The following is a 13,315-nucleotide window of genomic DNA, read 5'->3' on the forward strand; positions in this document are numbered from 1 at the left end:
CAGAATCGTCCAGATTTATTGACCCCACGCGCTGCCAGGCCAGGCCCACCCCTTGCTCCCAGCACTAGTGGGATACTGGCCACAGGGCGGGGGGCCAGTGCGGTCAGCGTGACCCCTGCCGGGGAGCTGGGAGCATCGGGCACCTGGAGGCCATGGTGGATAATCTGGGCCCGTGCTGCAGCACACACCTGATGCCCTCCCGGAAGCGCAGCCTCTCCCACTCTCCCAGGGAGCACGTCTGAAACCTGCCCGTGCTCCCTCTGGAGAAAGGGTTGTGTAGTCAGCAACCCTCACCATGGCCCAGCTTTGTGCTACCCTGGCACAGCTCGTGTCCCCGGGCCGCTGGGTGGCCTCCAAGCCCGTGGGGGTTCCTGAAGCAATGGGGGACAGCAGCCAGGGGAGAGCCCCGGGGGGGCTGGCCACCTGAGCCCGCGCCTTCTGGAGTAGTTCCAGCACGTGGAGGTGGAAGGCATCACTACATCCTCACGAACACGGCTCCCTGCGCGGCGGGCATCATCAGCTCCTTCCCACGGAGGAGACGCAGCGCGCAGGCTGGCCGGGCCTCGCTGATCTTGAAGGCTAAGTTGGGCAGCAGAAACTCCCAAGCAGGTCGGGGGCAGAATTCCAGTGTCCCCACCTGAGACCTCAAGGGGACAGGGCAGGTGTGGGGGCTGCTCTGGAGTGAGGCGTGGGTGAGCGTGGGTGAGCTGGTGGGGCTGAAGGAAGCCGGGGCTAGGCTGGCTTCTGGAGTCTGCTGCTGCCAGGCTGGGTGGACGTAAAAGGTTTGTCCTCTCACGGCTGTCCAGGCGGCTTCACGGCAAGGGAGGAGGAAGGGCAGATGGTTAGTCTGACTTCCTGAAGGGAGGTTTCCAGGCGGGCGGGGGGCTGCCTCCTGAAGGCCATGTCCTGGGGATGCTCCAGCCCGGCGGATGCCAGGTGGGGGTGTTGCACTAATGGGCCTCGGGCGTGGCGCAGAGTCCCAGGCCCCACTGGCCCTCGGGTCCTTACATTGCGCCCAGTCACCACCTGCGGTCCAGGGCACGGCCGCTGGCCTCAGTAGGGTCGGAATTTGCGCTGGGCTCGCATCAGCTCAATCCTCTGCTTGTCCTCCTCGAACTTCTTCCGCAGCTGGGCTAGGTCTGGGGCGAGGGGACACAGGGCGGGTCAGACAGCCGCCCGCTGTCCCCACTAGAGGGCACTCTCCCGGTCCTCTCTCAGCTTTGGGGCCTGCTAGGGGTCCTGCAAGGACAGGGAGCTGCCCTGGCTGTGGGCTAGGGGCGGAGGTGGCAGCCTGCCTTAATCAAAACTCACCGAGAGGCCCTTCCCCGGGAGGCAGAAGCCCAGGCATGTGGGGACCCCAATGCCACCAAATTCAGAGGGTGGGTGGGGTGTGGAGCCAAGGGAGGACAGGCTCTGGAGCTGTCCTGAGCTCAGGATCTAGGGACAGCATGGGAGCTGGGGCAGGGGGGAGGAGAGGAGGGTCTCCCCATACCCAGGCCAGAGGCAGGAGACCAGGTGGTGGGCAGGGAGCGCTACTCATGGGAGGGCACACAGACACCCCCAACCCCCGCAAGTCTGCAGCTGGGGCTCCAGCTGCTGGGTATTTTGTGCTGCCTGGGACCCCGCAGCCTTGCACTCTGTGTGCGCCCGCCCGCCCGCCCGCCCACTCGGGGTGGCCCTTACGCTCCATCTTGGTCTCGCGGTGCTGCCAAGCGTAGAAGTTGAGCAGCTCCTTGCGGGCGCGCTTCCGCTTCTCCCTCTCCAGCACGCGCAGGCTGGCAGCTTCCGTCCGGGGCAGCACGGGGCGCCGGCCCCTGCGCGTCACCGTCACCCAGCCCTCCTCGTCAGGGACCCCTTCCTCCTCCTTGGCCTTGCTCTCCTCCTGCACGAGGCACAGGTGGCTGCGCGCGCCTGGGCAGGAGAGCTGCCCCTCGCCCCTCGCCCCTCGCGTTACAGAGCTGTGCCGGCACTGCCCCTCGCCCCCCCACCGACCACTGACACTCGATGCCGCCCAGCCAGGCGGCCCCGCACTCCACACAGCAACCAGGGACCGGCTGCAACCACTGGCCCCGAGCAAGCCATCCTACAGTGCTGTGGGCCACTTTCCCACAGCGGCACGCGCCCCCCCCCAGGGTCCCCACACGAACCCCTACCTCAGCTATCTTCCGGTCGTAGGCCTCCATGAACGTGTCCACTTCCTCCCGCAAAGCCTCGGGGTCGGGCACCGCGTCTTTATAGTCACTGATCCACTCTGACAGGAGAGGGCATGGAGGGACAGCTGCCTCAGCCCCACATCCGGCCCCCAGAATCAGCCAGTCAAGCTGGCGTCTTCTGACACTGGCCCGGGACGGCACACTGCGGCCCAGGGTGGCGCTAACGCTACCGGCAGCGGGCGGCCCTCACTCACCTCCGCCCGCCCAGCGCCCAGACCCAGGCCTGGGGGCTGCTCTAGGGGAGAAGCCTGGTTTGTGATGTCCACAGATGCTCCCCCGCGCCCCCAAAGGGTTCTCTTGCCAACCCAGGGCCCAGGCATGGGACAGGACAGCGGGCACGGGATGGCAGAGTGGGCAGGGGACATGGGATGGCATGGCGGGGACAGGACAGCACAGAGGAAACTCAAGCGCCCAGGACAGCACGGCAGGCACGGGATGGCATGGCAGGTGGGGGCATGGGACACACAGCAGGCGGGGCACGGGCTGGCACAGAGGGCACGGGACGGCACAGAGGGCGCGGGACGGCACAGAGGGCGCGGGACGGCACACGGGCCGGTACTGACTGTGGACACCGCTCTTCACGGGGTGACTCCCTGTAGAGACCAGCAGAGGACCCTTCAGGTTCAAGGCAGCAGCTGCGCCACTTGGCTTCTGAAACACCACGTAGGCCACCTGGAAGCCCTGTGGGGAGGGCGGGCAGAGTGTGGGCCGGCAGCCGGTCCCCTCCCCTGCAACCACTGGACCTGCTGCTGGACCTGGGGAGATGGCACCAGGCTGCTCCTGAGCCACCAGGATGGCATAGAGCCAGGTGAGGGCAGCCATGCTTCCTGGCTCTCCACGCACTTCCCCAGGGAGGGTGCACAGGGGCCCTCCTTCCGGTTGCTTCCGGTTTGAGGAACTTGGTGAGACGCAGGCTTGCCCTGGCCAGGGTGAGCTTATGGAAGCCAGGCCTGTCGCAGACCACAGGCTGCTCACGTCACGAGACTCCTCAGTGCTGGAAGGTCTAAAAGAACCCGGGCGTGGAAAGGACGGTGCTGGAGGTGGAGGCCCGAGCCTGAGGAGGCTGGGCAGGCAGGAGGACAAAGCACATGGCACTTTTGGGACAGGATCAGCGCCGTAGCACTGACATCACAGAGCAATCCTGAGCTCCAGGGAATGTGCTCCACTGCTGAGCCCTCCCCTGCATCCACACCCCGTTCCAATGGTCAGTGAGCCTTGGAGCCTACCGGAACACGCCTGGCCTGAAAAAACTTTGACTCTGGCTCCTTTGGGCTCTCGGTGAGGTCTGGCTTCTCTTGCAACTCCACAGACTTGATGGGGCCACAGGGGGACAGGAGACGTGACAGGCACTCCTGCCATGGACAGAGGAAAGCAGCATGTGAGCATCCACAGTGGCTTCCCACCCGGTGTGGCACTGCCAGGGAGCCAGGGCTGGGAAGGACCCCGAGTCTATGTCTGCCTTGTGGGCATCACAACACAGGAGACATTTCTGGTGTGACTGAGATCCTGTAAGACAGCTGCGCTTACTTCCTAAGTCAAATACAACCACGTCAACGGTATTGGGTCAGTGTGGCAGTGGTCCTTGGTAGGATGGGATTTAGGGGACCTCCGGGGTATGTGATGGAACAAGGGTTCATCTGGTGTGTGGAATGCAGAGCTGTACATCCATACGCCTAAAGCTTGTCTTATGTTGTATTTTTTTGTATCAGTAATGGGGCTTGAATTCAAAGCTGTGCTTTTTTTTTTTTTTGCCTAGGTGCTGTCCCTGAGCTCTTCAGCTTGAGCCACAGCACTACTTCCCGTTATCTGGGGATTAATTAGAGGTTAAGAGTTTCATGGGCTTTGCTGCCTAGGCTGGCTTTGAACTGTGATCCTCAGATTTCTGCTTCCTGAGTAGCTAGGATTACACGCATGAGCCACTGGCTCTCAGCTCCTGACAATTTCTAAAAACTTGGTTTTCTTTTTCTTTTCTTTTTTTTTTTTTGCCAGTCCTGGGGTGGGGCTTGAACTCAGGGCCTGGGCACTGCCTCTGAGCTTCTTATCTATTTATTTTTAATTTTTTTTCTTTTTTGGTCTGGTCATGGGGCCTGAACTCTGGGCCTGGGCGCTGTCCCTCAGCTCTTCAGCTCAAGGCTAGCGCTCTACCACTTGAGCCACAGCACCACTTCCGGCTTTTTTCTTTTTGCTTATGTGGTGCTGAGGAATCGAACCCAGGGCCTCAGGCATGCAAGGCAAGCGCTCTACCACTGAGCCAACTTCCCAGCCCAGCCCTTTAAAAACTCGTAAATATCAATTTTCTGACAATCGAGGCGACCTGAGATACCATCCAGTGGGGCATTTCCATCTCACCACCCAAGGTGTGACAGGGCCATAAGAGCTCCCCGTCCAGAAAGTGTAGGTCTCACACCAGATGCTAGCAGCTTACCTCTGTGCAGTATGGAGGCACATTGAGGACAAAAAGGGTACACTTCTCAGGCCAGGCTGACTGGGTGCCTTCTCGAACTCTGTGTTCTTTCACATAGAGGTAATGAGACGCCTGCTGCTTTTCTGAGAATTTGATGGGAATGGCTAGAAGAGAAATGATGACAGGGGAGAATCAAGTTCGGGCTACCCAGGCTGAGGCCAGCAGAGCACTCACGCCACTTCCTTGCAGTATGTCCCTTTCTGCCCATCCATCATCCATCATCCTTCACCAAGACCTCTGCTAGGCCATGTCCTGTGCAGACTCTGAGAGTGAACTTGCTTGAACCTTCACATTAGGTCTGTACCAAGTGGAATTCTTTAATCACTGGCATCCCACAAAGGCCAGCCTCCATAAATCCAGAGACTGGGATCATCTCACAGTGGGGATGCCAAGGCCGCTCCTTATGTGGGAAGCTCAGGTCTCAATGAAGGGTGAGGGACAGACTCCCGCCTTATTTCCCCAGGTACATCAAGCAAAGTACCAGCTTGTGACCTTGGCTTAGCTGAAACCCCCCCCACCCACCCAGGCAGAGCATTCTCTGGATCTGGTCAAAGACTGCCCTTGGCCCCAGGAGATCACAGCCCCATTTTTTAATTTTCTGCTGCCTTGTTAAGACCTATATAAACCCGGCCCCAAAATCCAGTCCTTCGAACAACCTCCACACCAGCGTGAAGGTCTGATGCCTCGCCAGCAATACAGTCCTTAGCCTGTTGACAATCCAGTCCCGTCTATTCCCTTTCTGGTTTCCTCCATGTTCCTAACAAACAGCAAGTAAACGGGTAAAAAGCCTGCATAACCAAGAGAAGCTGGGGGCAGTGGCTCCTGCCTGTAATACTAGCTGCTTGGGAGGTAGAAACAAGAGTCCTAGGAATTTCGGTTAGAGGTCAGCCCAGGCAAAAAGGAGTTTGTGACCCTAGCCATAAAAGAAATGCAAATCAAAGCCAGGCACCAGTGGCTCACGCCTGTAATCCTAGCTACTGAGGAGGCTGAGATCTGAGGATCACATTTCAAAGCCAGCCCGGGCAGAAAAGTCCGTGAGACTCTTATCTCCAATTAACAACAGAAAACAATAAACCACTAGAAAACCGGAAGTGACACTGTGGCTCAAGCGGTAGAGCACTCGCCTTGAGCTGAAGAGCACAGGGACAGGCACCCAAGCCCAGAGCTCAAACCCCACGACTGACAAAAACAAAACAAAAGAAATGCAAACCAAAACAACATTGAGATACCACCTCACCCCAGTTAGAATGGCTGTAATCAAGAACTCTAATGCAGGAGGGGATGTGGACAGAAGGGAACCTTACTGCACTGTTGGTGGGAGTGTAAACTTGTTTAACCACTTTGGAAAGTGGTATGGAAGTTCCTCAAAAGACTCCACATAGAGCTCCCCTATGACCCAGCAATCCCACTTTTGGGCATTTACCCAAATGATCACAAACAAGACCATACTAAAGCTACCAGCACAACTATGGTTACTGCAGCATTATTTACCATAGCTAAGATATGGAACCAACTCAGATGCCCCTCAGTAGATGAATGGATCAAGACAATGTGGTATATATATACAATGGAATTCTATGCCTCCACCAGAAAGAATGACATTGTCCCATTTGTTAGGAAATGGAAAGACTTGGAAAAAATATTAAGTGAAGTAAGCCAGGCCCAAAGAAACATGGGTCCCAAGGTTTCCCTTATTTGCAATAAGTAGTATATGTCTGAGACAAGCAGAAAAGGTCAGATAAGTTGATGTTAGGTGAAATGAACCCCAAGATAAAGATTCAAATGGTTTCTTTCTTGCGATTGTTTCTAATATATTTATAAGATGATTTTTTTTTGTTGCTTTGTATGTCCCTCCCCCACCATATAACCCCTGCATTTGATGTTGGTATAATTTGTGGAGGGGAAGGGAAAAATACAAATCGCTTAAACAGGGATACAGGTGGACCCATTGCAACAATGAGATGTACAAGTCGTTATGTCGAAAAAAACGAACTTTACAACTTTAGGGGTGAGGGGGGGAATGGGAAGGGATGGGAAGGGGAAACAAAGAAGGAGGCTACAACGCTTGATAAGAAATGTACTCATTACCTTGCCCGTGTAATTGTAACCCCTCTGTACAGTATTTTCACAATAAAAATAAAATAATTTTTAAAAATATAAGGGGAAAAAAAGGAGCTTGTGAGACTCCATCTCAAGCAGGCGCTAGGTGTGTGGTGCATGCCTGCTGTGCCAGCTTCTGAGGGAGCAACACGCTGCACAAGTGGCCTGGGCCTGTCATCCCTTGCACAAATAAGACGATGGCAGCCCAGGCCACCAGGGCGTCCATCCAGACCCGGCCTCGAAAATCAGAGGCTGGGGGAGTGCACCGAGTGGGGGAGCGGCTGCCCGGCCGGCAGAGGCTCCGAGTCCAAACCCCAGAAGCACACGCACGGCAACGGGCTGGCGCGGCCTGGTTCCAGAGGCCGGCGGGGAGAACGCCGTCGCCGAGATGGGCTCGCCCGGGACTCGCGTGGACAGCGGGGTCCGGGGCGCCGCGTGGGCCTCGCGACCGGCCAGGCCCGCGGCTGGCGCCGACCACACGGCCTGGCCACCTCGACTCCCAACCCCGCTCCCCACGGAGTCTGTCTGTCCCCTGGCCTCACGTCCCGGAGCCGCTCACCTGTGTACCCTGGTGGACTGGGGATAGCCACCGAGTCCCGCGCCGCGCCTTTCTTGCTGCGCGCCACCATCTTGCCGCCGACCGGAAGCGCGGGGGCCGCTGGGAGTTGTAGTTCCGCGTTGGGAGCGTCCGCGTTTCCATCCCCACAGCATCGCGTGTGACCCCGCCCTCTGGGCACAGGCCCCGCCCCTCGCCGAAGGCGTCCCAAGGAGGGAAAGAGCTGGGCCTGCCTTCCTCCCCTTCCGGTGCCCTCCTCTCCCTCCCACAAGCATGGATTGTGCCACAAGGTCCATCTCCAGCCTACCTGGAGTTTAACAAGACCAGAAACACACAAAGAAGCGAAATAGAAGGAGAAAAGGAAGAGGGAAAGGAGTGTAGCACCTTTAAATATTGTCAATAAATGGAACTATCCTGCCAAGACCAATGCCCCCCCCCTTTAGTGGGGCCACCATTTTTTCCCCACATAAAGGAAATGAGGAAGGGCAGTATTGTGGTGTTTGGGAAGAAGAGTCTTGTAGGCTGAGGGAATAGCAAGTTCCAAGGCCCTGAGGTAGAAGCTAGCCAAGTGCAGAGAAACAGTAACTATGGTAACTGTAGCTGAAGAAAGGATGAGAGGAAATGGGGGTCAGAGCTATGGGAAGCTCCTAAACTTACTCTGGGATGGGGCCGCTATGAGATTCCGAGTAGAGGGAAGAGGGAAGTATAAATAGTATCATTTTGGCAACTACACTTTGAGAAGGCAAGGGAAACCAAACTAGACTCACCCCCAAAACTAAACTGTGAGCTGTAATAAACCTTTTTGCTTTTGTTTTTTTTCTTGGTCATGGGGCTTGAACTCTAGGTCTGGGTGCTGTCCCTCAGCTCACCAGTTTAAGGCGAGTACTCTACCTCTTGAGCCACAGCACCACTTCTAGCTTTTTCTACTTATGTGGTGCTGAGGAATTGAACCCAGAGTCTCATGCAATGTAGGCAAGCACTCTACCACTGAGCCACCTTTGGGCTAGCTCTGAACTGTGATCCTCAGATCTGAGCCTCCTGAGTAGCTACGATTCCAAGCGTGAGCCACCGGCACCCGACCCCTTTTTGCTTCTTTTTTTTGGGTCCGGTCATGGGGCCTGAACTCTGGGCCTGGGCGCTGTCCCTCAGCTCTTCAGCTCAAAGCCAGTGCTCTACCACTTGAGCCACAGCACCACTTCTAGCTTTTTCTACTTATGTGGTGCTGAGGAATCGAACCCAGGGCCTCAGGCATGCAAGGCAAGCGCTCTACCACTGAGCCGCCTTCCCAGCCCCCCCTTTTTGCTTCTTAAATGGATTATCTCATGGTTTTGTTAGAGCAATGGCAAGTTTTAACCTCCAAATTTGTATGTTAAGGGTATTTGGAAGTAGGCCTTTGGGACATTTTTTAGGATTAAATGGGATTAGTAGGGTGGAGATACCACGTGGTTTTATAAGAAGAGACCTTCCTGTGGGTGCTGGTGGCTCACACCTGGATTCCTAGCTACTCAGGAGGCTGAGATCTGAGGATCACAGATCAGCCAGCCTGGGCAGAAAAGTCCCTGAGTCTTATCTCCAATTAACCACTCAAAAACCACAAGTAATGCTGTGGCTCAAGTGGTAGAAGCCTTGAGCAGAAAGAGGTTCAGGGACAGCGCCCAGGCCCTGAGTTGAAGCCCCACACCAACCAAAAAAAAGATGATAAAAAGAGACCTTCCTTATCCTCCCAATCTGCATGTTGCTCTCTGTGAACACTGGGTAAGTGCCATCGCATGGCAACAACAGGAAGGCAGGTTCTCACAGGCCACACACTGGTACCTGGACATTTGCCTTCCCAGCTTTTAGGACTGAAATCCCTGTTGTCTGTAGACTGTCTGGTCTGTTGCTATTCAGTCCCAACCCCACCCCCAACATGCTCTAAGAAAACCATGGTCCTAGCCATCGCCGCACAGCTCTGCCGACCATTGGAGCCTGGCTGCTTCTTTGGCAGTCACCGCCACCAAACCTCTGTGGCTCAGCATCCCACCATGTCCGCCGCTCCTGATCATTTCAATCCTGGGGTCTGAGCACAGCCTGGCTGAGCTCCCTCACCAGGCACTGGATGATACATTCATCATGCTAGAGTAAAGGCGGCCTCCAGTGGGAACATACTCACTGGCTTCTCTGCCTTCCATAATCCCACTGTGCAGCACATCCACCTGCCTGAGTTCTGGCACCTTCTCAGTATCTGACCAAGATCACTTTATTACAGCTTCTCATGCAGTAAGTAGGACCATTGTCTCCCATGCTTCAAAGGAGCTATCCCGTGGGATATCAAGGCTGGCTCCCAGTGTCCTTGCCAAAAATGTCACATTGATACAGAATTGTCCTCTGATGTTCCTCCCAGCGGGCAGAGGCTGTTCATTCAGCCCTTTTGGCTCTACAGCCAGCAGAGACGGCTAGGCTTGCAGCCTTCTAGCAGGAAATATCCATTCGGTGGTGTAGCTCCGCTGCCAGAGCCCCCGTGTCTGCCTACAGGTTTTTTAACCCTGGGCTGTACTCTGGCCACTCCTATGAAAATGAGGTGCAGGGAAACCAGAGACCTGCTCAGCCACTGTACCCTGTGGAGAGCTGCAGGGGCCACGACCAAAGATGGCGCTGGCTTCTGCCTTCCGCCTTCCCGATGGCGAGTGCTCTCTGTGAAAAACAACTCCTTATATGGCTATGGCTTGGCTACTGGCTTGCTTCCGTGTTTGCGACCCTATTAGTATATGCCGCGTGGCACCTCGGGATTGGCCATCCAGGAGGCTTATAACCGGAGCGCGGGCGCGGGGGAAGGAGAAGCTTGCAGATGAGGTTCCTGAATAAACTGCTTTGAGAAGAATCCCAGGTCGTGTCTTCCTTGCTGGTCGAGGTGGTCGCGACAAATGGTGGCCCGTACGGGGAACTAACTCCACAAGGGATTCAGAACTCCTGGCTGTCAGGGTGGTGCACCGGTAAGTTCCCAGGTAAGTGGGAATCCACGATTAAAGCAGGCATAATACAGGGCTCTTCTCTGTAGATAAAGAGAGAGCGGGAACCCGGGAAGAAATAAAATACAGGCCTAAAGTGAAAGTAAAAGAAAATAAAATTTTTAATAACTGAGATGGGCGCCGCGACGTCACATCCAATTTTTCTGGCCATGGAAGAGCTACTACGCTTGAAAGGACTAAAGTTAAAGAAGGGTACCTTACAGAGGTTCCTTGATGAATGCAACATTGTAGCTCCTTGGTTCATAGTGTCCGGGAGCCTTACAGTAGCCTCATGGGACAAATTAGGGAAGGATTTGGACTTTGCCTATGAACAGGGCACATTAAAGGCAGGAGTCCGCCCCATTTGGAAATTGATTAGGGGCTGCCTGGAGGACCAATGCTGCTGTGAGGTTATAGAAAATGGACAGTCAGCACTGGAACAGTTACAGGAGGAGAGGTCAGAGAAGGCGATCAGTGAAAAGGGAGACAGTGAACAGGGCAAAAGGGGGCGACTATACCCAGATCTGTCTGAGCTAAAATCGGAAAGAGGGAGTTCCAGCGAGTTAGAGGAGGAAGAAGTGAGAGCACTTATTCAACAGATAAAAAGGAGCCGTATAAAACAAGGGGAACGTAAGCTAAGCCAACCTGTGCTTAATGAGGACATAGAAAGAACTTCCGGTCAGCCCCCTTTAGATCCTCCTCCGTATCAACATGGAGCCAATGGGCATACGTTTTGCCCGGACACTTGGCGAACTGCTCGAGCAGAACTCGCCTTCCCAGTTTTTCAAGACAATAATCAACAGAGATTCCATGAGCCTCTAGAATTTAAAGTAATTAAGTCCCTGGCTGAGTCTGTTCGGACGTATGGGATTACAGCCTCTTTTTACCGTGGCTCAAGTGGAAGCTATAAAGAGATATTGCATGACCCCCTCTGATTGGGCAAGCCTAGCACGGGCATGTTTGAGTCCAGGCCAATACTTGGATTGGAGGGCATTTATGCTGGAATTTTGTAATGAGCAGGCAGCCATCAATCAAGCGAACGGACACCAGGCTTGGGACAGAGACATGCTCTTAGGACAAGGCCGCTTTGCTAATGCTCAGACAGGATAACCCCCTGAAGTGTATCAACAGATAAATGATGCTTGCATTAAGGCGTGGAAATCACTACCAAATAAGGGGGAAGTTAGCGGCAATCTCACCAAGATCCTGCAGGGGGCTACCGAGCTTTTTTCGGATTTTGTGGCCAAAATGGTGGAAGCAGCAGGCAGAATTTTTGGGGACCCTGACATGGCCATGCCTCTTATAAAACAATTAGTCTATGAGCAATGCACCAAAAAATGTAAAGCCGCCATTACCCCGTATAAACATAGAGGGTTGGAGGCATGGATGAAAGTGTGCAGAGAGCTGGGAGGACCTCTAACTAATGCAGGACTTGTCGCCGCAGTACTCCAGTATTCAAATAGGCGGGGGGAAGCTCTGGAGTGACATCTGGAGCATGCTTCAAGTGTGGCAAGGCTGGTCATTTCAAGAGAGATTGCCCAGAGAGAAAAGGAACCGGAAGAGCTGGAGGAGTTACAACGGGCAAACAGCCAGGGCTGTGCCCCAGATGTAAAAAAGGAAAACATTGGGCCAATGAATGCAGATCAGTCAAAGATGTTAACGGCCAGCCCTTGGGCCCCATCACGCAGTCAAAAAACGGGCAGAGGGGCCCCCGTCTCCAGGGCCCGCAAATGTATGGGGCAATGGAGAGCCCAAACGAGGAAATTTCCCAAGAAGGATGGCCTACCCTGAGGCATCCCAAGAACCGCGGAGAGCCACTACAGGCTCGGCGGGACTGGACCTCGGCACTACCACCAGACTCGTACTAACCCTGCAAATGGGCGTTCAGTTAGTAGAGTCAGATTTTCAAGGTCCTTTGGAACGGGGCACAGTGGAGTTACTGATTGGCCGGTCTTCCGTTGCCCTTAGAGGGCTTAAAATTCACCCAGGAGTTATTGACCCAGATTATACAGGTATAGTTAAAATCATGGTAGAAGCTCCAAAAGGCATTGTAGCAATTTCCCCTGGAGACAGAATTGCCCAATTGTTACTCCTGCCTAGCCTACATGAAAAATTTCCTGCCATACAGTCTGAGAGAGGTGAAAAGGGTTTTGGCTCCTCCGGAATTGAGTCAGTGTACCTAGCCCTGAATTTAGACCAGAGACCCACGCTTGAGCTGGAGATTGAAGGAAAAAGGATTATAGGACTGTTAGACACGGGCCGATCGTAGCATTATTGCCCAAAAGGATTGGCCGAGAGGGTGGCCATTACAGGCCTCAGAACAAACCCTGAGAGGGTTGGGCTATGCCAAAGCCCCTGACATAAGTGCAAGACCCCTCAACTGGAAGGATGGAGAAGGACACTCTGGAAACATCCAGCCTTATGTTTTAGAATTGCCTGTCTCCCTGTGGGGTCGAGATTTACTGAAAGAGATGGGGTTTTGCCTTAGTAATGAATATTCTCCTACCTCAAAGGAAATGATATTACAAATGGGCTACTGCCCAGGGCAAGGAGTGGGAAAAAACTTGCAAGGCCGTAAAGAGCCCATTGATGTCCACCAAAAACTTGATAGATGGGCTGGGTTTTTCATAGGGGCCACTGAGGATCAAGTTCCCATTACCTGGAAGACGGAGGAACCGGTATGGGTAGCTCAGTGGCCTCTATCCTCCGAAAAGCTTTTAGCCGCTCATAAACTGGTAGAAGAACAAGTAGCCCTGGGCCATGTGAGACCCTCAGTTTCACCATGGAATACTCCAATATTTGTGATAAAAAAGAAGTCGGATAAATGGCGATTACTTCATGATTTGCATGCCATAAACGCACAGATGCAAATTATGGGCCCTGTACAAAGAGGGTTACCTTTGCTTTCCGCACTTCCTGCCCATTGGCCTATTATGGTAATAGACATAAAAGATTGTTTCTTTTCTATCCCCTTGCATTCTGCTGATTGTGAGCG

At 54.4% G+C, this 13,315-nt stretch overlaps 1 protein-coding gene across 1 annotated transcript; it reads right to left on the minus strand.

Moving 5' to 3' along the window:
• Rrp7a (ribosomal RNA processing 7 homolog A) lies at positions 1-7,423 on the minus strand. Its single transcript, XM_069999700.1, has 7 exons — positions 7,337-7,423; positions 4,639-4,781; positions 3,440-3,565; positions 2,777-2,894; positions 2,154-2,251; positions 1,684-1,882; positions 1-1,139 (listed from the first exon to the last, which is right to left on the minus strand). The coding sequence occupies exons 1-7, from the start codon at positions 7,404-7,406 to the stop codon at positions 1,054-1,056; spliced, it is 840 nt and encodes a 279-aa protein (XP_069855801.1). The 5' UTR covers positions 7,407-7,423; the 3' UTR covers positions 1-1,053.
• Between the last annotated feature and the right edge of the window lie 5,892 nt (positions 7,424-13,315).

This window comes from Dipodomys merriami, unplaced genomic scaffold (genome assembly GCF_024711535.1).
Source record: "Dipodomys merriami isolate MVZ:Mamm:240054 unplaced genomic scaffold, mDipMer1.0.p SCAF_55, whole genome shotgun sequence".
NCBI classification, from domain to species: Eukaryota; Metazoa; Chordata; class Mammalia; order Rodentia; family Heteromyidae; genus Dipodomys; species Dipodomys merriami.